Source organism: Oncorhynchus mykiss, chromosome 2, assembly GCF_013265735.2.
Source record: "Oncorhynchus mykiss isolate Arlee chromosome 2, USDA_OmykA_1.1, whole genome shotgun sequence".
In the NCBI taxonomy this organism is placed as follows: Eukaryota; Metazoa; Chordata; class Actinopteri; order Salmoniformes; family Salmonidae; genus Oncorhynchus; species Oncorhynchus mykiss.
This window is the reverse complement of record NC_048566.1, coordinates 67,454,387-67,481,005: the sequence shown is the minus strand read 5'-3', so window position 1 is coordinate 67,481,005 and position 26,619 is coordinate 67,454,387. Positions and strand designations below refer to the sequence as shown.

Below are 26,619 nucleotides of genomic sequence, written 5' to 3'. Positions count from 1 at the left end.
GGTGAAGGTAAAGTTCTCTAACAACACATGTTATTTAATTCTAAGCTTGGTCATCAGGAGTATCTGTTTGTCCACTCCACAGGGCTGGGTGTGACTGAGGCCAGGCTGCCGTCTGTGAGGCCCTAGCTAGAGATGGACATTGAGGTGGGCATCCTGGAGGAGAACATGGAGGGCTCGTGGACCTTGCTGTCGTGGCTAGCCTCCTGTGTGATGGTGTTTGGAGGGGCCCTGCCTTACGTGCCTCAGTACCAGGAGATCCAGAGGAGCAGCAACACTGAGGGATTCTCCACCCGTGTTTGCCTGCTGCTGCTCATCGCCAACATCCTTCGCATCTTCTTCTGGTGAGGCCAGGGGAGAGAAAGGTCACTGGGACTGTTTTCAAAGTGAACAGAATAAACTATTGAATGCTCACTCACATGTTGAAACAAATCACTTGGGAGCATACAGCAGTTTGCAGGTTATCGTGTTTACATTAAACATATGGATAGAAAAAAACTAAGTGGTTAGAGGAAGTGAGCATTGTCTGTACAGACACTGAATTTTGATTAGTTACTGTAATATCTACCTACAGGATAGGGAAGCAGTTTGAACTGACTCTGCTCCTCCAGAGTGTGGTGATGATCATCACCATGCTAGCTATGCTCCACCTCTGCTGCAACATCCAGCAAGCCAATCGGATCAGCACCAACCAGCACCACTTCACAGGTAACCAAACCATAACCACATCAGGCAAACATCCCTACTTCACTTGTAGGTTACTGTAAAAACACATGTATTACACATTTATTAAGTCCCAACCATTAAGTCCACACACTCTTTAATATCACCTGAGAGGCAATATATATGGCTAAATATGCTGCATGTACAGTACTTGCCAATTACAGCTCATCACATTTGACAAATGATCACTCATCACATACAGTACATATAAGCCTATGTAGTGGAGCTCTGTTTCAACACTGAGCTCTTGCCTAAAGGGGGGGCCATAGGAGAAGGTATAATCACTTGGGCCTCTGGAATATCTTTCTTCAAATCAAATCAAATCAAATGTTATTTGTCACATACACACGGTTAGCAGATGTTAATGCGAGTGTAGCGAAATGCTTGTGCTTCTAGTTCCGACAATGCAGTAATAACCAACAAGTAATCTAACTAACAATTCCAAAACTACTGTCTTGTACACAGTGTGAGGGGATAAAGAATATGTACATAAGGATATATGAATGAGTGATGGTACAGAGCAGCATAGGCAAGATACAGTAGATGGTATCGAGTACAGTATATACATATGAGATGAGTATGTAAACAAAGTGGCATAGTTAAAGTGGCTAGTGATACATGTATTACATAAGGATACAGTCGATGATATAGAGTACAGTATATACGTATGCATATGAGATGAATAATGTAGGGTAAGTAACATTATATAAGGTAGCATTGTTTAAAGTGGCTAGTGATATATTTACATCATTTCCCATCAATTCCCATTATTAAAGTGGCTGTTCTATTTCTCACTTTCTCGCTTGCTCTCTTTCTCTCACACACTATCATTAAGTGATTTTATTATTATTTTTAGATATTATTACGAGGATTAGTGTGAGAAGGGGAAATGTTGGATGGATATATGCATATGGCTGTCACGTAAAAGAGAACAGCGGCTGCGGTCAACAGAGCAGCGGCTGCTCATCGACTCTTGATTGAGAGTCTGAGGAGCAGAGTTCCGAAAGAGATTTCTACTTTTCAATTCACGTTACATCCTTTCCTTACATTTCACGGTGGCAGGGTTTTTACAACTAATGCTGATTTGCCTGAGGCTGATGCCGTGCAGGTGTTTGTACCCATGCATATACACACACTCTCATTCAAATAAACACATACAAGAACACACAGTGCCAGACCTGCACACAAACATATAAAGTAGGCATTGCTGTTATGATTTCAGTTCTCCTTGATGTCCTTTGTTTTAAATTAGTTTTTATTTTTACATTTTTTTGCATTTGTTGTTTTCTTCTGTCTTTTCCTTTTTTCTCTTCAGTTCATTCTCTTGGTTGTTGGTGGGGAATGTAATTGGGGGGGGGTTTCTTCGGGGGGGGGGGTCTGTGGGAGGGGTCTCGAATGGTTGAGGGAAAGATGTTTGGGGAACTGTGGGGGGGATCTTGGAGGGTTCGGGATTCACAAGATTGTGATCATGAAAAATATGTCATAGTTTACTTTTTCATCACTATCATGCACACGCACTTTCACACACAAGGATGGCTCTGTTGCGGAAAGACTGATACATTTTTGATAGTGTCTTGATGCTGTATTGTTTGTCCTTCATGTTCTAATGCTTTAATGTTACCCCTTGTGTTTTTTGTAATAAATAATTATAAAAAGAAGCAAAAAAAAGCAAAACAAACACGACATTCTTGGTCCGCAACTCAAATTGACCATAACTATCACAATGGCCACTAGCCAGTTAGCACAAACTATTTAACAATCGGACAACTTTTATTCTGAAAAGTACAGTATTACGATATTAAATCATGCAACCAAACCATATTACACTCTTGAATAATGCAACATTCCACAAGCATGTGCAGGCAAATAAAGGGTTTATTTTCTAAATTAGCTGACAATACACCGCTGACTCCTACTCGCTAACAACATGCTTCATGATCAAGTAATGTTAGCATATCGATAATGAATGCTTACCCCTTCCATACGGCTCTAAAAGTAGAGTAACGCTGTCATAGTGTCGTACATATTATTGTAATATAGGCTACACAGCTAGGTAACGTTAGCTAGCGAAACAGAATCATTTCTATATCTTCACATAAACATGCTGGCTGTAGCTGAATGCTGACGTTTTGCTGAACCATAGCTAGATGGTTGCTCTTAACTTTAATGCGGTAGGTAGTTTAAGGTTATCTTAGAAAAAAACAGGCTTCATTTGATCAATATCATGGAAGTCATTATATGAGGTAAAAGCAAATTTGCGAATTTTAAAATATTAATAATTCCCTGGGAAGTTGATTCATGCCTGGACCTCAGTGTCACAGTGCGGTCTAGCAACAAACAAAAAAAACACTGCGACATTTACAGAATGAATCCGGCTGTTACTATTTCAGGTAAAAACTCAAAGCTGTTTCAAAAACATTGCTTTGCTATTATGTGTTGACTCAATGAGACACTTCTGTTTAAAGGGGGACGGTTGTGTCGTGCGTTACCTCTGAGGTAGCGGTCGAGACGTGACAAGGTCACAAGTTTACAGTGCAGTATATGTGTAGCATGTATGTGAAGACCCTTTTAGAGTGACTGGCTGTACTCTAGTAGCCATTGTACTGGGGACCCGGGAGGGCCAGAGTCTGTCCAAGTTCATGCTCAGTCAGCTTTTATGGACTGGATTTATGGGTAATTATGTTTGCACACAGATTTTAATCTCTTTCAGCACAATTACAGAGCCAATCTTAAGGCAGCTTTTTATTAGGCTGCAGACTGAGAACGAAATTAAATCTCGTAATATTCCAATAATTTAAAAGTTATTAGATCCCTAACTTCTTGGCACTAATAATGTACCTTTCATGTTGATTGATTAGTGAAGAGAGGTTAAGTTATTCATGGTGAGGTTATTCATGGTGTAGATATCGGTGAGTAAGTATGGGGAGTACCCATGCGCGCGTGTCTGAGATTGTGTTATACTGTAGATAATCCTTACTGGGGATGTGAGAGCGAGTGTGTCGGAATGAGAGTTTAATTTCCTGGTAGTCTTGTCATGAGTATAGTCTTCTAAGGCAGAGTTCCAGACTGTCTCAATTTGTTGTCCCCTGTTGGGAGCTGGAGAGTCACACTATTTACTCCATCCATTCTCTTCGTGCTCCCAGGAGCTCAGCATCCAAACCAATAGAGAATTCTGTTTTGACTGCTCCTAATCACCCTGTCCACAGACACTACAGTAGACTGTCAACGACACAAGAACGCTACTTCCTTCTGCTGAAGGGCAGGCAACGTGTCTGATTTCAGAGGGGATGGAGGGGTGTGATGGTAAATACTCAGAATAGCCCTTAACCCCCCCACCTATCCCCTCCCCTCGCTCCCCATCTGAGACCTGCTAATCACTGCTGTACTTTCCTTACCTCAGGGACATCCAGCTCTATGGCAGCCAGCACAGCAGCACCTGTCTCCATGTAACCGTACTACATACAGTGGTTGCTCCACTAAAAGTTTTGCGATTATGCTGCGGACTAAGAGGTAATTTGTGGTTAAGTACGGTACCCCGCGTCACCACTTCATTGCTCCAGACCAGTGCTAAAGAGGAGTTAGAGCACTGATTATGCTTTTGGGTCCTACTGTGTCTCATTCCGACAATGAATGGGCGACATAAACCTAAATAGAAACGTATAATTGTGCCCGACTTCAGTAATACTTACTAAAACTGTTGTTATACTAAGGTTTTTATTATTTTATTTTGCTCTTACTGTAGTACTGTAGGCCACTTCCGACCGGTCATGTTGTACAGCACCTGAGTGGCGCAAAGGTCTAAGACACTGCATAGCAGTGCAAGCTGTGTAGCTACAGATGCTGGTTCAATACCCGTGCTGGCCTCGCCTGGGAGACACATGAGATGACTGTAGGTTTTTGGTTTCTCTCCCTCTACAAATGGAAATAAATCATTCTAAATAACATACTGGCTTTATTTACAAATTAGTAACAATGTTTAAGAATGGCCTTTTTCTCACTCATTTTACATTATTTGAAAACCATCATCTCCAAAATATTATTTTTTAAACCAAGCGATTTATTATTAATTTAGAATTATATAAAAGCCCCTTGGATATTCTCACAGATATATTACTAACCCTGTTATTAGCAGGACTGTACAGTTGAAGTCGGAAGTTTACATATACAGTGCCTTGCGAAAGTATTCGGCCCCCTTGAACTTTGCGACCTTTTGCCACATTTCAGGCTTCAAACATAAAGATATAAAACTGTGTTTTTTTGTGAAGAATCAACAACAAGTGGGACACAATCATGAAGTGGAACGACATTTATTGGATATTTCAAACTTTTTTAACAAATAAAAACAGAAAAATTGGGTGTGCAAAATTATTCAGCCCCTTTACTTTCAGTGCAGCAAACTCTCTCCAGAAGTTCAGTGAGGATCTCTGAATGATCCAATGTTGACCTAAATGACTAATGATGATAAATACAATCCACCTGTGTGTAATCAAGTCTCCGTATAAATGCACCTGCACTGTGATAGTCTCAGAGGTCCGTTAAAAGCGCAGAGAGCATCATGAAGAACAAGGAACACACCAGGCAGGTCCGAGATACTGTTGTGAAGAAGTTAAAACCCGGATTTGGATACAAAAAGATTTCCCAAGCTTTAAACATCCCAAGGAGCACTGTGCAAGCGATAATATTGAAATGGAAGGAGTATCAGACCACTGCAAATCTACCAAGACCTGGCCGTCCCTCTAAACTTTCAGCTCATACAAGGAGAAGACTGATCAGAGATGCAGCCAAGAGGCCCATGATCACTCTGGATGAACTGCAGAGATCTACAGCTGAGGTGGGAGACTCTGTCCATAGGACAACAATCAGTCGTATATTGCACAAATCTGGCCTTTATGGAAGAGTGGCAAGAAGAAAGCCATTTCTTAAAGATATCCATAAAAAGTGTCATTTAAAGTTTGCCACAAGCCACCTGGGAGACACACCAAACATGTGGAAGAAGGTGCTCTGGTCAGATGAAACCAAAATTGAACTTTTTGGCAACAATGCAAAACGTTATGTTTGGCATAAAAGCAACACATCTGAACACACCATCCCCACTGTCAAACATGGTGGTGGCAGCATCATGGTTTGGGCCTACTTTTCTTCAGCAGGGACAGGGAAGATGGTTAAAATTGATGGGAAGATGGATGGAGCCAAATACAGGACCATTCTGGAAGAAAACCTGATGAAGTCTGCAAAAGACCTGAGACTGGGATGGAGATTTGTCTTCCAACAAGACAATGATCCAAAACATAAAGCAAAATCTACAATGGAATGGTTCAAAAATAAACATATCCAGGTGTTAGAATGGCCAAGTCAAAGTCCAGACCTGAATCCAATCGAGAATCTGTGGAAAGAACTGAAAACTGCTGTTCACAAATGCTCTCCATCCAACCTCACTGAGCTCGAGCTGTTTTGCAAGGAGGAATGGGAAAAATGTTCAGTCTCTCGATGTGCAAAACTGATAGAGACATACCCCAAGCGACTTACAGCTGTAATCGCAGCAAAAGGGGGCGCTACAAAGTATTAACTTAAGGGGGCTGAATAATTTTGCACGCCCAATTTTCAGTTTTTGATTTGTTAAAAAAGTTTGAAATATCCAATAAATGTCGTTCCACTTCATGATTGTGTCCCACTTGTTGTTGATTCTTCACAAAAAAATACAGTTTTATATCTTTATGTTTGAAGCCTGAAATGTGGCAAAAGGTCGCAAAGTTCAAGGGGGCCGAATACTTTCTTAAGGCACTGTACCTTAGCCAAATACATTTAAACTCAATTTTTCACAATTCCTGACATTGAATCCTAGTAAAAAATCCCTGTCCTAGGTCAGTTAGGATCACCACTTATTTTAAGAATATGAAATGTCAGAATAATAGTATAGAGTGATTTATTTCAGCTTTTATTTCTTTCATCACATTCCCAGTGGTCAGAAGTTTACATACACTCAATTAGTATTTGTTAAACATTGCCTTTAAATTGTAGCCTTCAGGTTACAATAAGTTGGGTGAATTTTGGCCCATTTCTCCAGCCAGAGCTGGTTTAACTGAGTCAGGTTTGTAAACCTGTTCAGAAGTTCCAAAACATCCGGTGATTTTTCAGAGAGCCACATCAATTTACAGAAATACTGATAATAAACATTGCTAAAAGATACAAGTGTTATACATGGTATTTTAGATCCACTTCTCCTTAATTCAACCACTGTGTCAGATTTCAAAAAAACTTTACGGAAAAAGCAAACCATGCAGTAATCTGAGTACGGCACTCAGACGACAAATCAAGCCAAATTGATATTCACCATGTTGGAGTCAACAGAAGTCAGAAATAGCATTATAAATATTCACTTACCTTTGATGATCTTCATCAGAATGCACTCCCAGGAATCCCAGTTCCACAATAAATGTTTGTTTTGTTCGATAATGTCCTTCATTTATGTCCAAATAACTCATTTGGTGTCGTTACAGTCCGTAGAAACATGTCAAACGATGTATAGAATCAATCTTTAGGATGTTTTTAACATAAATCTTCAATAATGTTCCAACCGGAGAATTCCTTTGTCTGTAGAAAAGCAATGGAACGCAAGCTAACTTTCACGTGACCGCGCATGGTCAGCTCGTGGCTCCTGGCAGACCTCTGACTTATTCCCCTCTCATTCGCCCCCACTTCACAGTAGAAGCCTCAAACAAGGTTCTAAAGACTGTTGACACATAGTGGAAGCTGTAGGAAGTGCAATATGACCCCATAGACACTGTGTATTCGATAGGGTAAGAGTTGGAAAAACTACAAACCTCAGATTTCCCACTTCCTGGTTGGATTTTTTCTCAGGTTTTTAGCTGCCATATGAGTTCTGTTATACTCAGACATCGTTCATACAGTTTTAGAAACTTCAGTGTTTTCTATCCAAATCTAATTATATGCATATTCTAGCTTTTATGGCTGAGTAGCAAGCAGTTTCATTTGGGTTTTCATCCAAAATTCCCAATGCTGCCCCCTACCCTAGAGAAGTTAAGAACAAATTCTTATTTACAAGGACAGCCTACTCCTTCCTCCCTGTTGGGGAATTGAACCCCGGTCTCCCGCATGCCCGCACGACACATGAGATTCTTTAGCTAAATAGTCCAGCACTGTAGCCAACTCCCGACTTCGGTTCCATCCTAACGGACACCTAGAGGGTTTTTCTTGGAATATAAACACCATAATATTAATCAAATGAATCCCAAACTTTAAAAGTAATTGGAAAGGTAGGTACAAACTATTTGTGACATTTTGGTTACAATAAAGAATGTAAACAAGATGCTGCGTTTTTATTTACAGTAGTGATGGACAGCTGGAGTCAAACACTTGTAGACCGATTTAGCAGTAGACTCTTTATAGACTCTTTATAGACTCTTTATAGACTCTTTATAGACTCTTTATAGACTCTCTATAGACTCTCTATAGACTCTCTATAGACTCTTTACAGCAGGACAATAGACTTCTTTTTTTTTTGCCCGGCTACTGTAGGTGTGAACATCCCCCTACCTGCAATGTATTCGATGCTTAAGTGCTCAAAACAGTGGTACAGTATTTATTCAACGTCTTTATGCTTTGGTTTATAAAATAATTAGAAAAAAGACATTCAAAATGCTGATAGTTATTTAAACTACATTTTAGTTGGAGTTAATAAAATTATGATTAAAATACTCTTTCAAAATGCAGATGTTTATTTAGTTATGGATCATAACGAATAACTGGGAATAAATATCACTGAATTACAGATATTGGAACAAAGTTGTCTAATGAAGGTAACAAATTGTTGCTTACTGGAAAATACTCTTTCAAACACACACGGTCACGTTGTACTGCGCCATTGTGGCTATTAGCAGATAGCTGGACAATAGACTTGCCTAGAAGGTGGGTAGGGGAGGAATTCTACCGTGAAATGTATTTCTAAGTTTGGTTGGCTGTATCAACCGGCTGTGATTGGTTGCAATTTTCAGTTTAATCCATCAGAAAAGACAAAACAAAAAGTATTATTATGTATCACACGGTGATTGGGATACATAGGGCAGCGCACAATTGGCCCAGCATTTCTCTATAAAAAGAAATGAATGTTTTGGCCTTTATAAATATTATTTTGTCCATTATTCAAATTACTATTGCTTACTTTCGTTTTTTTTTAAACGAAAAAAACTCCAAAATATAGATTTATATATGTATATTGTAATGCTCCGGGTGTCGTGGGTGTGGAGTCAAATGCAGGAGACAGAGAGTTCAATGCTGCGCGTCCTTTAATCGCACCAATGCACCACAGGGTGCTCACAAAAACGTTACGCTCCCAAAACACAGGGAATCAAAATGTACAAATGGGACACAACGTGCCTATACCACAGAGCCGAAGGTTTACAATGAAATAATCCCGCACAACAACCAGGCGGGCCGGCTGTCTAATAAAGACAAACTAATTACACATTCACAGGTGCTACCACTCAACATACAAGGAGGGGAAGGAAAAACAATCAGTGGCAGCTAATAGGCCGGTGACGACGACCGCCGAGCGCCACCTGCCCGGGAAAGGGAAACACCCTCGGTCGGACTCGTGACAGTACCCCCCCCCTGACGCGTGGCTCCCGCAGCGCGCCGACACCGGCCTCGAGGTCGCCCCGGAGGACGAGGCGCAGGGCGATCCGGATGGAGGCGATGGAAATCCCTCAACATGGAGGGATCCAAGATGTCCCCCACCGGTACCCAGCACCTCTCCTCCGGACCGTACCCCTCCCAGTCCACGAGGTACTCATAGTGGCCTGATGTAGTACTAAATGCGGTTTTCCACTCGTCTCCCTTCCGAATACGCACCAAACTATACGCGCTCCTGAGATCCAGTTTTGTGAAGAACTGCGCTCCGTGGAACGATTCCACCGCCGTAGCGATGAGAGGTAGAGGGTAACTATACCCCACTGTGATGGCGTTTAGACCTCTATAATCGATACACGGACGCAAGCCTCCCTCCTTTTTCCTCACAAAAAAGAAACTTGAGGAGACGGGTGAAATGGAGGACCGAATGTACCCCTGTCCCAGCGCCTCCGTGACATATGTCTCCATTGCCAACGTCTCCTCCTGGGACAGCGGGTACACGTGACTCTTGGGAAGCGCAGCGTCTACCTGGAGATCTATCGTACAATCCCTTCCCGGTCGATAAGGTGGTAATTTAGTCGCTTTCACTTTACTGAAAGCGATTGCCAAATCGGCATACTCGGGGGGAATGCACACCGTGGAACCCTGGTCTGGACTCTCCACCGACGTGGCACCGATGGAAACTCCCAAACACCTTCCAGAACACTCCTCTGACCACCCCTGGAGAACCCCCTGTTTCCACGAAATTTTAGGATTGTGCCGGGCCAGCCAGGGAGTCCCCAGCACCACTGGAAACGCAGGCGAGTCAATAATAAAGAAACTGATACGCTCCCTATGATTCCCCTGCGTCACCATGTCCAGTGGGACCGTGGTCTCCCTGACCATCCCTGACCCTAATGGCCGGCTATCTAGGGAGTGCACGGGGAAAGGAGAATCTATCGGCACCAGCGGAACCCCTAACTTAAGGGCGAGTCCGCGATCCATAAAGTTCCCAGCTGCGCCTGAATCGACGAGCGCCCTATGCTGGGAAGAGGGAAAAAAGCGAAGGAAAAAAGTTAAGACAAACATGTGGCCAACAGGGGGTTCTGGGTGAGTTTGATGCTGACTCACCTGGGGTGACCGAGAAGCGTTCCGCCTGCCATCTCTACTCCCAGACGGACCCCCCCAGCACCGATCAGACGTGTGTCCTCTCCGACCACAGTTGGTGCAGGGAAGGCCTCCTCCTCCGGTACCCCTCGGCGCAGCCCCTCCCAACTCCATCGGAATGGGAGCGGAGGGGCTGGGTGGTGGAACGCACAGGACCCTCTCTGAACGCCCGCGGGCAGCCAGCAGATTATCCAGTCGAATGGACATGTCAATCAGCTGATCCAGTGACAGAGTGGTGTCCCGACACGCTAACTCCCGGCGGACATCCTCTCGGAGACTACACCTGTAGTGGTCCATGAGAGCCCTGTCGTTCCACCCAGATCCGGCTGCCAAGGTCCGAAACTCCCGCGCGTAATCCTGGGCGCTCCTCCTCTCCTGCCTGAGGTGAAATAGTTGTTCTCCCGCCGCTCGGCCGTCTAGAGGGTGATCAAACACGGCGCGGAAGCGACGGGAAAACTCTGGGTAGTGCTCCCGCGCTGAGTCTGGACCATTCCAGACCGCGTTCGCCCATTCCAGGGCACGACCCGTGAGGCAGGAGATGAGGACACTCACCCTCTCTTCTCCTGAGGGAGTGGGTCTGACGGTGGCCAGGTATAGCTCCAGCTGGAGCAGAAACCCCTGGCAACCCGCCGCCGCTCCATCATAAGCCCTCGGTAGCGTCAGACGGAGGGTGCTGGAGTCGGGAGATGGGGAGTCCGGAACCGTGGGTGCCGAAGGTGGAGAGAGGAGCCCACTCCTCTCCCATCTGTCCATTCTCTCCATCACTTGATCCATCGCGGATCCGATCCGATGAAGGACGGTGGTGTGGTGGAGAACCCGTTCCTCCATCGATGGGAGAGGGTTGGCTGCTGCTCCTGCTGACTCCATCAATTTGATGGGTGCGGGATTCTGTAATGCTCCGGGTGTCGTGGGTGTGGAGTCAAATGCAGGAGACAGAGAGTTCAATGCTGCGCGTCCTTTAATCGCACCAATGCACCACAGGGTGCTCACAAAAACGTTACGCTCCCAAAACACAGGGAATCAAAATGTACAAATGGGACACAACGTGCCTATACCACAGAGCCGAAGGTTTACAATGAAATAATCCCGCACAACAACCAGGCGGGCCGGCTGTCTAATAAAGACAAACTAATTACACATTCACAGGTGCTACCACTCAACATACAAGGAGGGGAAGGAAAAACAATCAGTGGCAGCTAATAGGCCGGTGACGACGACCGCCGAGCGCCACCTGCCCGGGAAAGGGAAACACCCTCGGTCGGACTCGTGACATATATTATCAAGTTGATGGCACAGTCATATAGCCCGTCACCTACATAAAGCTGAGTGACTCATTCATGTCTCTGGATTAAAATAAATAAGTATAACATTCTTTCTGATAGTCTTTAAAATAAATACATTTTTTGGTTATCCTGACCTGGACACCATGTATAGTATTATAATAGCCCATTGTGGGCTATTAGCAGGACAATATACCTTTACCAACACCTCTCTGTATTTTGATACTTTGTGGATGGGGACTCCTGAGTGGCGCAGTGCAAAATGCATTGCTACAGATGCAGGTTCAATACCCGTGCCGGCCACCACCGGGAAACCCATGAGGCGGCTTTTGGTTTTAATTTAGAATCCTCCAATCCTCTGTGTAAATATTAGCGGAGAGTCACGTCATATTTGTCTATATACTATAGGCCTACCGTAGGCGACATGAGTCTCCCTAGTGTTGAGTAATGTGCTGTTAAAAGTGGTGTAGGTCTTATTTAAAGAGCATGTTGAAGTTCCATCCTAATGGAAACCCAGAGGGTTTTTCGTTTTGCTTGGAATAGAAACACTGTAAAATTAAGCAAGTATCAGTCAAAAGTTTGGACACCTACTCATTCCAGGGTTTCTTTATTTTTACTATTTTCTACATTGTAGAATAGTAGTGAAGACATCAACTATGAAATAACACATATGGAATCAGGTAAGTACAAATTCTTATAAGGACAGCCTACTCCTTCCTCCCCATCGGGGAATTGAACCCTGGTCGCCCGCGTGCCCTCACGACACGGGGATTCTTTAGCTAAATAGCCCAGTATTGTAGTCTACTCCCGACCGTCATGTTGTACAGCGCCATGTTTTCCGTTCCATCCTATTGGAAGCACAGAGGGTTTTCCCTTTTTTCTTGGAATAGAAACACCATAATATTAATCAAATGAATTAAGCAACATTTCTTAAAATCAGACACGTATTCTATGTTCTTACAAAAAAGGTTTTAAATTCTCTAGTACAGCCACTATTGAAGGCTATCAAATGCCTCTCAAAGATGCCCTCTGGTGGTCAAACTAGCACTAACTAGTATTAATGATACCAGTGGTTCACACTTAAATAACGTGCCATAGAATTCTGCAGCACCATGCAAGCTGTGCCTTAGTATTCTGCAACTGCAAGGACGAACCACTGCACACACACACACACACACACACACACACAACAATAAACCAAAAACACACATGCAGACAAGTACCTGTGTTGAGAGATGCCATTTAGCTTCCTTTATTGGGGGTTACCTGAGGTCAGTAGGTAGTATATGTGCATAAGATACCCTAAAGGCACTCAACGGTAAAACGAAATATGTCCTAGCAGGTGTTTTCTCAGCACATTATTTGGAATAGCACCTCAAGGACTAGTCCATTAAAATACCACCAGGAAATAATGAGAGAGTGCTGTATAATGTGTTGTAATGTGGACTGCACTACTTTCAGTGTTATTGTCTCTGCTCAACACTTGAATGACTTTGCTCTGACTTCTACTGACTGCCCAAAGGCCATACATAACAGGTTGCCCTTATGATGCAGGTTTTAGACGTGGACTGAGGAAAAGGGGAAAAGGAAATACAGATGTGTTATTATAACCCTTTTAGCAACTTTTAAGTTGCAAAAATGAATGATGAAGGTACTGTTTTTTTCATGCTGCTGAGTGCTCCAAAATAATGTTTCAAGAATTACAAACTAATTGAAACTTACTGATAGATGGGGAACTCGATGGAATGAAATGAGCATTTCTCCTCAATACATCAAGGTCCCTAAAGAAAGGTTGACTCGCTTTATTGTCGGTGAGAGTCAACATCATGTGTGACGTGTGTCTGGAGTGGAGTTTTCTTTTGCAGTTACATTTGCTCTGACTGTTTCTGAAAGACAAAAACAATTCTAAATTGTTGTGGACCTGTAAACAGAACGTTTGAATCAATAATGTTTTACGTTTACGACTTTTTCCCAAACCTAAATATACGGCACTGCCCGTGAATTCTGAAACATTGTCTATTTGGATTACAGTAGGCCTACTTACAGTTGTAACGCACTTCCATGCAAAAGATCAACCCATGCGCATCTGTCTGTTCACCTGTTAAATTATACTGCATGTTATAAACTGCTCTCCTTTTCAGATGCGTAGAGCAAAAACTGGAATTATAATAGCCTGTTTAATAGGTCCAATTAAATGACAGATGCGTATGGGTGTTGTATGGCTACTAAGGGAATATGAACTCACCATGGCCAGAAAAGATGAGGAATTTATTCTGCATTGGTTGTGTTATAAATCGATTTTCGCTCCTCTCACTAACACCAATCTTGTTGCATCTTGTTATTATATTTAGCTACCTGTTTTTTTGTTTGTTATGAATAATAGTGTCATCATATATTCCCCATTTGCACAAGGCTACTACGCCACTTTTGTCTTGCAATTCAATACTTCAACCACTAGAAACTGTGCATACACATGGTCTAAAGCACATTCTCGCGTCAAGTTCAGTTTTTATTAATGCCAACTTCTGCGTGACCCTAAGCATGATGGGACGTTAACTGCTTAATTAACTCAGGAACCACACCTATGTTGAAGCACCTGCTTTGAATATGTCGTATCCTTTGTTTTGGCAGTTACCTGTATGTACTAATGAATTAACAGAGCCATCTACTGGTCACAACTGCACCCACCATCCTGTCTGTTCATTGCTCTTTGCCATACACTACCTGTAACTGTAGAAAATGAGGGAATGGACAGCGGCTGTGTTGTTGACTCAGAGGTAGGCTTCCTTGAGTAGTGATGACTGTATACAGTGAGTACTTATGCCAGGTGCCTTAATGGAGTGGTCTGTTTGTTTTGGATGAGTTTGGCTGTGCTGCTCAGTATAGTTCGGGCCTACTCTACTGCGGTTTGGACTGGGACCGCCAGTCTGTCTGCCGCTCAGGTGTGACCGCTCTCAGCACAGGCTGAGCGTTTATTACTCCCCTGTATTTACACAGAGGTGTACACTGTGTGTAATTAAAGCCTAGATAAGTCAAATGAAGCTAGCGGGTGTGTAAGTAGAGTACAGTTGGTGACATAAGCTGAATATAATCAGTAGCCAACCCTTCAGTTTTGTTGTTCTTCAGTTGGTTTTGCTGAAGTTAACTTAATTGTTATGTTGTGCTTTTGTCCACGGCTCTGACTGTGTGCTTGTTTTAGAATCATCCCCATGGGAATGTTTGCATAAGCTCTGTTTCTGGTTGGGTGTTGGTGATATGCCTGGGCTCTCTTAAACATGGAGAACTCCGAGTGCTCAGTCCTCTTCTGGGAAAGGTCGAGTCAGACTACTGCCAGTGGCTACTCCCACAGGGTCATATGAATTATTAAAAAGGGCAAGAAACACAGCAGATAGCCTACGCAGCAGACTGACTTGTAGTTAGAGAGTGTAGGAAGTATCTTCGCGTGACCCCGGTGTTTGTACTTTATTTTGTTGATGTTTTTCATTGACATTTTTGTGGCGCCTTTAATAGTGTCGCACCGTATTGACATTGTGCAGAATTCCAAATCACGGTGCCTCCTGTCACCAATACATATTGACAGTTGCTGCACTGTGGGCCTGTCAGAATACCGTTGGTTATTTGTGGCCAATTTATTTATTCATGAGCTCATCTTTGACCTAAGTGTCCTGGTTCTTCCCCCCCCCCCCCCCACACACACACACACACACACACACACACACACACACACACACACACACACACACACACACACACAGTAGTGTAAGATGGGAAAACAGGACTTATTACACCAACACCATTGATCACTAGTTCTCCCATGACTCTGACAGTACTGTCAATCCAGAGCAGACAGAGGGCTCTATATGTTTTGTATGCTCCCAGAGGGCTGTCTATAGATGGGCTGCAAGGCTAGAGCTCCCTGTTAACTACAGTATATCTCAATCCCCTCTTAGCAGACACTATTCTCTTTCCACCACTGTTCCAATTTCCCCCTGCCTTCCCTCTTATCTCCAGTCATTGAGGCCTTAATTAATCTCTTGTCTTCCCCCCTCTCGCTTCCTGTGAGTCAGAGGATGACAAGGTACAGGTGTGACAGACAGGTTGCTGAAATTGGCTCCCTAGAGCAGTGGTTCCCAACCTTTTTTTAACCTTGGCACACCTTGATGGGATAGAAAATTCTGCAGCATGTCTAAAATGTCCCTATTAATTTATTGAGTGGTAATGACCTCTATCTCATCCATTCTGCAAATCATCTATTTTCTGTGACAAATGTTTTTTATAGATTAAACAGGGTTTATTTTAAAGGGAAATGTCTACATTTCTGAACTTTGTATTCATCATCTCCAGCACCACCCCAACATATCTGAAAATGGCACGTTTCTATGTTTTATGGAGGAGGATAAGTGTTTTCAATGACCTCATCGGTGTGCATTGGGATTTTAACCAATTATGAGTAGGCATTGCCTACTAATTGTCTGTCATTGGAAACACTTATCCATTTTTTTGACTGCAAGACAAACTCACTATTTTCACATAAGTTGGAGATGATGAATATCAAGTTTCTTCTGGGAAGGCTTCCATTCAGCCACAAGAGCATTAGTGAAGTCGGGCACTGATATTGGGCAATTAGGCCTGGTTCGCAGTTGGCATTCCAATTCATTCCAAAAGTGTTTGATGGAGTTGAAGTCAGGGCTCTGTGCAGGCCAGTCAAGTTCTTCCACACCGATATCGACAAACCATTTCTGTATGGACCTCGCTTTATGCACAGGGGGATTGTCATGCTGAAACAGAAAAGGGCCTTCCCCAAACTGTTGTCACAAAGTTGGAAGCACAGAATCGTCTAGAATGTAATTGAATGCTGTAGCATTTAGTTGGCACTATTCATTGGGGCAGGTAGCGTTCTCCTGGCATCCGCCAAATCCAGATTTGTCCGTCGGACTGCCAGATGGTGAAGCGGGATTCATCAATCCAGAAAACACGTTTCCACTGCTCCAGAGTAAAATGGTGGCGAGCTTTACACCACTCCAGCCGACGCTTGGCATTGCGCATGGTGATCTTAGGCTTCTGTGCGGCTGCTCGGCCGTGGAAACCCATTTCATGAAACTCCCAACGAACAGGTCTTGCGCTGATGTTGCTTCCAGAGGCAGACGATTGTTATATGTTACGCGCTTCAGCACTCGGCTGTCCCGTTCTGTGAGCTTGTGTGACGTACCACGTCACACAGCTGAGGAGTTGTTGCTCCTAGATGTTTCCACTTCACAATAACAGCACTTACAGAAGACCGTGACAGCTCTAACAGGCCAGAAATTTGCCGAACTGACTTGTTGGAAAAGTGCCATCCTATGTCAGTTCCACTTTGAAAGGCACTGAGCTCTTCAGTACGGGCCATTCTACTGCCAATGTGTGTCTATGGAGATTGCATGGCTATGTGCTTGATTTTATACACCTGTTGGTAGGGTTGCACATTTTGAGGAATATTTAGAGGTCAAAACTTTCTGTGGGAATTAACGGAAATAAATGCAAATTAATATTAATACCATTTAAATTGAGATGTTTTTTTGCGTAAGATATATTTACCATGTCATATGGAGACAGAAACGTAAACCTTTTACCTTATCATAAGTAGACATTATTTGCAAATGATGAAATCCTTCCAATAGAACTATTTAGTTACAAATTGAACTTTAATTCAATTAGTTGACTCTTCACATGGGATGATTTCACTGAACAACAAAAGGGAATATTGAATGATCCCCAATTATCCATCGCATCTCCCAAAAATATTTTCAACATACATCTGTAAAATTATAGTCCAGAAACTAAAGCTTTGGTTAGTCTTCCTCTCGGGCTTCGATGTCTTCACCCTGGACCTCCTCAATGTCCACCTCTTGAACATCAGACTGAGACCTCATCTTCACTGTCACTTTCAAACCTTGTTGAGGTTGTTGTATTGCGTGCTTTGGTGTGTGTGTGTGTTCCCAAACAAGGACCAGTTGCACTCTGAGGCAGCTGATGTTGGTGGGATTTGGAGGATGATGGAGGCAACAGGGGAAGGAGTCTCAAGTCCCTTCCACCAGGTGGCTGATGAGATACGTTGGCACGACTGCCATATTGCATCTCCATCCCAAAGCCCTTGCTTGGAATTGTACTTCACCAGACCGCCAAGAACCTTGCCCTCAACCAGGTGGTGAGACATGGTAGGGATGACACCATAGACCTTGTTGATCTCTGCACCAGACAGGATTCTCTTGCCTGCATACTTTGGGTCCAACATGTATGCTGCGGCGTGTATGGGCTTCAGGCAGAAGTCTTTACGCTTTTTGATGTATTTCAGAACTGCAGTTTCATCATGTCTCCCTCAATCTGTGCAATGGCTACTGCTATAGGTTTCAGGCTGCTTGCCACTTTCTCCCAAAATACATCATCCAGGAGGATCCTCTTGATGGAGCTGGCCATGTTGTCAGACTGTTATATGGCCATTTCTTGGAGAGACTCCTTCCCCTCCAGGAGACTGTCAAAGATGACGACAACACCACCCCAATGAGTGTTGCTGGGCAGCTTCAATGTGATGCTCTTATTCTTCTCACTTTGCTTGGTGAGGTAGATTGCTGCTATAACTTGTTGACCCTTCATATACCTAACCATTTCCTTGGCTCTCTTGTAGAGTGTATCCATTGTTTTCAGTGCCATGATGTCCTTGAGGAGCAGATTCAATGCATGGGCAGCACAGCCAATGGGTGTGATGTGAGGGCTGAAGCAAGCAGCCATCATGTTCGCAGCATTGTCTGTCACCAGTGCAAATACCTTCTGTGGTCCAAGGTCATTGATGACTGCCTTCAGCTCATCTGCAATGTAGAGACCGGTGTGTCTGTTGTCTCTTGTGTCTGTGCTCTTGTAGAATACTGGTTGAGGGGTGGAGATTATGTAGTTAATTATTCCTTGCCCATGAACATTCGACCACGCATCAGAGATGATTGCAATACAGTCTGCTTTCTCTATGATTTGCTTGACCTTCACTTGAACTCTGTTGAAGTCTGCATCCAGCAATTTAGTAGATAAAGCATGTTTGGTTGGAGGGGTGTATGCTGGGCGAAGAATATTCAGAAATCTCTTCCGTTATCTATTGCCTGTGAGCATCAGAGGTGAACCAGTTGCATACACAGCTTGAGCAAGACATTCATCAGCATTTCTCTGACTACGTTCCTCCATTGAGTCAAAAAAACGTCTTATTCCAGGAGGACCGTGGGATGTTGCTATCGATAAGGTGTCTGCTTCATCACTTTCACCTCGAATCGAAGTAGAGGGACTTTTGTCAGGTTGCTTGTTGTGAGTGCTGAGGGAACTTTATATGCACTTGGCCAGATGATTCTGCATGATTCTGCTTTGTTGCATTCTTCTCATATGATTTGGCACAGTATTTGCAAATGTACACAGCTTTTCCTTCTACATTAGCAGCAGCTAAATGTCTCCACACATCAGATTTTCCTGTAAAGATTAGAAAAAAAGAGTTTAAAAAAACAACAAATACAATTCCATGTACAGATAAATAGTTAAGCAAATCAATCAAATCAAATCAAATTTTATTTGTCACATACACATGGTTAGCAGATGTTAATGCGAGTGTAGCGAAATGCTTGTGCTTCTAGTTCCGACAATGCAGTAATAACAAGTAATCTAACTAACAATTCCAAAACTACTGTCTTGTACACAGTGTAAGGGGATAAAGAATATGTACATAAGGATATATGAATGAGTGATGGTACAGAGCAGCATAGGCAAGATACAGTAGATGGTATCGGGTACAGTATGTACAAATGAGATGAGTATGTAAACAAAGTGGCATAGTATAGTATAAAGTGGCTAGTGATACATGTATTACATAAGGATACCGTCGATGATATAGAGTACAGTATATACGTATGCATATGAGATGAATAATGTAGGGTAAGTAACATTTATATAAGGTAGCATTGTTTAAAGTGGCTAGTGATATATTTACATCATTTCCCATCAATTCCCATTATTAAAGTGGCTGGAGTTGAGTCAGTGTCAGTGTGTTGGCAGCAGCCACTCAGTGTTAGTGGTGGCTGTTTAACAGTCTGATGGCCTTGAGATAGAAGCTGTTTTTCAGTCTCTCGGTCCCAGCTTTGATGCACCTGTACTGACCTCGCCTTCTGGATGATAGCGGGGTGAACAGGCAGTGGCTCGGGTGGTTGATGTCCTTGATGATCTTTATGGCCTTCCTGTGACATCGGGTGGTGTAGGTGTCCTGGAGGGCAGGTAGTTTGCCCCCGGTGATGCGTTGTGCAGACCTCACTACCCTCTGGAGAGCCTTACGGTTGAGGGCGGTGCAGTTGCCATACCAGGCGGTGATACAGCCCGCCAGGATGCTCTCGATTGTGCATCTGTAGAAGTTTGTGAGTGCTTTTGGTGACAAGCCGAATTTCTTCAGCCTCCTGAGGTTGAAGAGGCGCTGCTGCGCCTTCTTCACGATGCTGTCTGTGTGAGTGGACCAATTCAGTTTGTCTGTGATGTGTATGCCGAGGAACTTAAAACTTGCTACCCTCTCCACTACTGTTCCATCGATGTGGATAGGGGGGTGTTCCCTCTGCTGTTTCCTGAAGTCCACAATCATCTCCTTAGTTTTGTTGACGTTGAGTGTGAGGTTATTTTCCTGACACCACACTCCGAGGGCCCTCACCTCCTCCCTGTAGGCCGTCTCATCGTTGTTGGTAATCAAGCCTACCACTGTTGTGTCGTCCGCAAACTTGATGATTGAGTTGGAGGCGTGCGTGGCCACGCAGTCGTGGGTGAACAGGGAGTACAGGAGAGGGCTCAGAACGCACCCTTGTGGGGCCCCAGTGTTGAGGATCAGCGGGGAGGAGATGTTGTTGCCTACCCTCACCACCTGGGGGCGGCCCGTCAGGAAGTCCAGTACCCAGTTGCACAGGGCGGGGTCGAGACCCAGGGTCTCGAGCTTGATGACGAGCTTGGAGGGTACTATGGTGTTGAATGCCGAGCTGTAGTCGATGAACAGCATTCTCACATAGGTATTCCTCTTGTCCAGATGGGTAAGGGCAGTGTGGTTGAGATTGCATCGTCTGTGGACCTATTTGGGCGGTAAGCAAATTGGAGTGGGTCTAGGGTGTCAGGTAGGGTGGAGGTGATATGGTCCTTGACTAGTCTCTCAAAGCACTTCATGATGACGGATGTGAGTGCTACGGGGCGGTAGTCATTTAGCTCAGTTACCTTAGCTTTCTTGGGAACAGGAACAATGGTGGCCCTCTTGAAGCATGTGGGAACAGCAGACTGGTATAGGGATTGATTGAATATGTCCGTAAACACACCGGCCAGCTGGTCTGCGCATGCTCTGAGGGCGCGGCTGGGGATGCCATCTGGGCCTGCAGCCTTGCGAGGGTTAACACGTTTAAATGTCTTACTCACCTCGGCTGCAGTGAAGGAGAGACCGCATGTTTTCGTTGCAGGCCGTGTCAGTGGCACTGTATTGTCCTCAAAGCGGGCAAAAAAGTTATTTAGTCTGCCTGGAAGCAAGACATCCTGGTCCGTGACTGGGCTGGATTTCTTCCTGTAGTCCTTGATTGACTGTAGACCCTGCCACATGCCTCTTGTGTCTGAGCCGTTGAATTGAGATTCTACTTTGTCTCTGTACTGGTGCTTAGCTTGTTTGATAGCCTTGCGGAGGGAATAGCTGCACTGTTTGTATTCGGTCATGTTACCAGACACCTTGCCCTGATTAAAAGCAGTGGTTCGCGCTTTCAGTTTCACACGAATGCTGCCATCAATCCACGGTTTCTGGTTAGGGAATGTTTTAATCGTTGCTATGGGAACGACATCTTCAACGCACGTTCTAATGAACTCGCACACCGAATCAGCGTATTCGTCAATGTTGTTATCTGACGCAATACGAAACATCTCCCAGTCCACGTGATGGAAGCAGTCTTGGAGTGTGGAGTCAGCTTGGTCGGACCAGCGTTGGACAGACCTCAGCGTGGGAGCCTCTTGTTTTAGTTTCTGTCTGTAGGCAGGGATCAACAAAATGGAGTCGTGGTCAGCTTTTCCGAAAGGGGGGCGGGGCAGGGCCTTATATGCGTTGCGGAAGTTAGAGTAACAATGGTCCAAGGTCTTTCCTCCCCTGGTTGCGCAATCGATATGCTGATAAAATTTGGGGAGTCTTGTTTTCAGATTAGCCTTGTTAAAATCCCCAGCTACAATGAATGCAGCCTCCGGATAAATTGTTTCCAGTTTGCAGAGAGTTAAATAAAGTTTGTTCAGAGCCATCGATGTGTCTGCTTGGGGGGGGATATATACGGCTGTGATTATAATCGAAGAGAATTCTCTTGGTAGATAATGCGGTCTACATTTGATTGTGAGGAATTCTAAATCAGGTGAACAGAAGGATTTGAGTTCCTGTATGTTTCTTTCATCACACCATGTCACGTTGGCCATGAGGCATACGCAGTTAAACAACTCATTGGTAAGGAAATGTTTTTACATGAAACATGTATGGAAACAGGTGAATTAACACTACTCAGTTAGCAGGTTCAAGCAAGCTAAAACCCACAAGGTAGCAAAAACTAACTAGCAGAAATTGTTAAGTTAGAAATGATTTAAACACACTTTCCTGTAGGCTACTATTTACTAGTCAACAAAAAAAAAAATTATGTATGTCATAAAATATATTCACCCCACCCAGTATTGTAATCAAAACTTAACAGAAAGCATGTAGTCCTTGGTGTATCCCACAAAAAAAGGTTGACTGTTAGCTTATAACTTATTTGAATTTAAGCAAAACTCCCTAAATTCCCTAGCTTAACTTCCCATGGAAAATACCAGAAATTTACTGGTTAGTTTCCGACCCTTTGCACCCCTACCTGTCGGCAACAGGTGTGGCTGAAATAGCCAAAGTAAAATGATACAACTGACTTTGCTTGTGATGTGTGCCACAGAAATGATACAAATATAATAGCCTGAGAGCACTGGACTTGAAACAATGATGTACAGATGTAACCACAAGCCATTTTAATGTATTATGATGGGCACTAGTGCTCCGAAGTCTAAATTACATGTGCATTCCACAGGTCACGTTTATAAGTGTTTATGAGTGTTCAATTTATTTTATCAGAAGCCCGTTCCTCTACCAGCTGAAACAGACAAGTAAATGAGGCAAAGCATGGCTGACCATTCAACCAGGGTCAGTGTTGGGTCAAACTTTAGTCTGTCAAAAATGTCAAACATAATATGGTGTTCAGCGGCTAAGACTGCTCGCCTTGTGTCAAACCACAAGTTCTCATCTGTTCTTGAAGTAATGGAGTATTTCAATTTTTTTTCCTGTTCTGATTCTGGGAAGTTGCTAGTGTATGTCTCAGGCTGAACCCTCACCTCTCCGGATGCCTCATTTTAAATAACCTCATCACACATTGCACACAGGGAGCCCCTGGACACCTGCCGAGATCATCCTACTGCCACACACCACACTGCTCGCTGTTCTCCTCTCGCTACCATTTTCTCAAATCTTCAACAGATTTGATACTGGAAGTACTAATTTCCAAATTTAAAAGGCAGAGAGATACATACACACAAACTTAACACCTTCTTTGCCTGCATCGAGGAAAACAGAGTTTATGCTTATGAGGACTGTGGGCTCCCATTCTCTGTAGTCAATGTGAGTAGAAGTTTCAAGCGTGTTAACCCTTACGAGGCTGCTTTCCTGGACGGCATCCCAAGCCGCGTCCTCAGAGCATGCGCAGACCAGCTGGCTGGAGTGTTCACGGACATATTCAACCTCTCTCTATCCCAGTCTGCTGTCACCACTTGATTCAAGATGTCCATCATTGTTCCTTTACCAAAGCAAGCGAAGGTAACTGAACTAAGTGACTATCGTTCCATAGCACTCATCTCGGTCATCACAAAGTGCTTTGAGTGGCTAGTTCAGGACCATATCACCTCTTATATTGCCTGACACCCTGGACCAGTGGTCGCCAACCGATGATCTTCAAGGATTTCCGAGTCAATTCAATCCCAGTCCTATTGACGACAGTTTACCCAAAAGTATTGCATGGTCTACAGCGTCAAACGCTTTAGACAAATCTATGAACAAGGCGTTAAAGACCTCATCCACCCGAACTAAGGTATGTTCACTCTGCCACCATCTAGCAGACAGAGACGGTACAGGTGCATCAGAGCCGGGAAGGAGAGACTGAGGAACGCCTATCACCAGGCCATCCGACTGTTGAACAGCCATCACTAGCCGGCTACCTGCCTGGGACTCAGCCCTGCACCTTGAGACTAAGCCCCATGTACACTGAGTACACAAACATTAGGAACACCTTCCTAATATTGAGCTGCACCCCCTTTTGCCCTCAGAAGCCTCAATTAGTTGGGGCATAGACTCTACAATGTGTCAAAAGTGTTACACAGGGATGCTGGCCCATGTTGACGCCAATGCTTCCCACAGTTGTCAAGTTGGGGGGTGGAACATTCTTGATACACACAGGAAACTGTTGAACATGAAAAACCCAGCAGCGTTGCAGTTAACACTCAAAGGGTAGCATTCCAGAGAGACATAAGAGACTGTAACGTTCTTTGCTTCACGGAAACATGGCTCACTCGAGACACGCTATCGGAGTCGGTACAGCCAGCTGGTTTCTTCCACGCGTCGCGCAGACAGAAACAAGCATCTTTCTGGTAAGAAGAGGGGTGGGGGGGTATGCCTTATGATTAACGAGACGTGGTGTGATCATAACAATATACAGGATCTCAAGTCCTTCTGTTCACCTGACTTATCTACCAAGAGAATTCTCTTCGATTATAATCACAGCCGCATATATTCCCCCCCAAACAGACACATCAATGCCCCTGAACGAACTTAATTTGACACTATGTAAACTGGAAACCACATATCCAAAGGCTGCATTCATTGTAGCTGGGGATTTTAACAAGGCTAATCTGAAAACAAGACTCCCTAAATTCAATCAGCATATCGATTGTGCAACCAGGGCTGGTAAAACCCTGGATCATTGTTATTCTAACTTCTGCGACTCATATAAGGCCCTCCCCCACCCTCCTTTCGGAAAAGCTGACCATGACTCCATTTTGTTGCTCTCAGCCTATAGACAGAAACTAAAACAGGAAGCTCCCACACTCAGGTCTGTTCAACGCTGGTCTGACCAATCTGATTCCAAGCTTCAAGATTGCTTCGATCACGTGGACTGGGATATGTTCCGCATTGCGCCAAACAACAACATTGACGAATACGCTGATTCGGTGAGTGAGTTTATCAGCAAGTGCATCGGCGATCTCGTACCCACAGCTTCTATTAATACATTCCCAAACCAGAAACCGTGGATTGATGGCAGCATTCGCGCAAAACTGAAAGCGCGAACCACTGCTTTTAATCAGGGCAAGGTGACAGGAAACATGACCTAATACAAACAGTGTAGCTATTCCCCCCGCAAGGCAATCAAACAAGCTAAGCGTCAGTATAGTGACAAAGTAGGTTCGCAATTCAATGGCTCAGACAGAAGAGGTATGTGGCAGGGTCTACAGTCAATCACGGAAGAAAACCAGCCCTGTCGCGGACCAGGATGTCTTGCTCCCAGACAGACTAAATTCCTTTTTTGCTCGCTTTGAGGACAATACAGTGCCACTGACGCGGCCCGCTACCAAAACCTGCGGACTCTTCTTCACTGCAGCCGATGTGAGTAAAACATTTAAACGTGTTAACCCTCGCAAGGCTGCAGGCCCAGACGGCATCCCCAGCCGCGTCCTCAGAGCATGCGCAGACCAGCTGGCTGGTGTGTTTACGGACATATTCAATCAATCCTTATCCCAGTCTGCTGTTCCCACATGCTTCAAGAGGGCCACCATTGTTCCTGTTCCCAAGAAAGCTAAGGTAACTGAGCTAAATGACTACTGCCCCGTAGCACTCACTTCCGTCATCATGAAGTGCTTTGAGAGACTAGTCAAGGACCATATCACCTCCACCCTACCTACCTGACACCCTAGACCTCACCTCAGGAGGTTGAGGTTGTCACCAAAAGCACTCACAAACTTTTACAGATGCACAATCGAGAGTATCCTGTCGGACTGTATCACCGCCTGGTACGGCAACTGCTCTGCCCACAGCTGTAAGGCTCTCCAGAGGGTAGTGAGATTTGCACAACGCATCACCGGGGGCAAATTACCTGCTCTCCAGGACACCTACACCACCCGATGTCACAGGAAGGCCTTAAAGATCATCAAGGACAACAACCACCCGAGCCACTGCCTGTTCACCCCGCTATCATCCAAAAGGCGACGTCAGTACAGGTGCATCAAAGCAGGGACCGAGAGACTGATAAACAGCTTCTATCTCAAGGCCATCAGACTGTTAAATAGCAATCACTAACATTGAGTGGTTGCTGCCAACATACTGACTCAGGGTAGCCTAGTGGTTAGAGCATTGGACTAGTAATCGAAAGTTTGCAAGTTCAAATCCCCGAGTTGACGAGGTACAAATCTGTCGTTCTGTCCCTGAACAAGGCAGTTAACCCATTGTTCCTAGGCCATCATTAAAAATAAGAATTTGTTCTTAACTGACCTGCCTAGATGAATAAAGGTAAAATAAAAAATAAAAACTCCAGCCACTTTAATAATGTAAAATTGATAAAATGTATCACTAGCCACTTTAAACAATGCCACTTCATATAATGTTTACATACCCTACATTACTCATCTCATATGTATATACGGTACTCTATACCATCTACTGCATCTTGCCATCTTGATGTAATACATGTATCACTAGCCACTTTAAACAATGCCACTTCTA

The 26,619-nt window shown here is 44.1% G+C and overlaps 1 protein-coding gene across 2 annotated transcripts in view; it reads left to right on the top strand.

Annotated features, from left to right (window-relative positions):
- The window catches only part of si:dkey-246g23.2 (solute carrier family 66 member 2), an 82,886-nt gene that overhangs the window by 5,021 nt on the left and 51,246 nt on the right, over nt 1-26,619 (top strand). For both annotated transcript variants that reach the window (XM_021569669.2, XM_021569676.2), the window contains exons 2-3: nt 83-341; nt 572-705. In XM_021569669.2, the coding sequence (XP_021425344.1) occupies nt 133-341; nt 572-705 (343 nt within the window). In that variant the 5' untranslated portion in view covers nt 83-132. The remainder of the gene's footprint in view (nt 1-82; nt 342-571; nt 706-26,619) is intronic.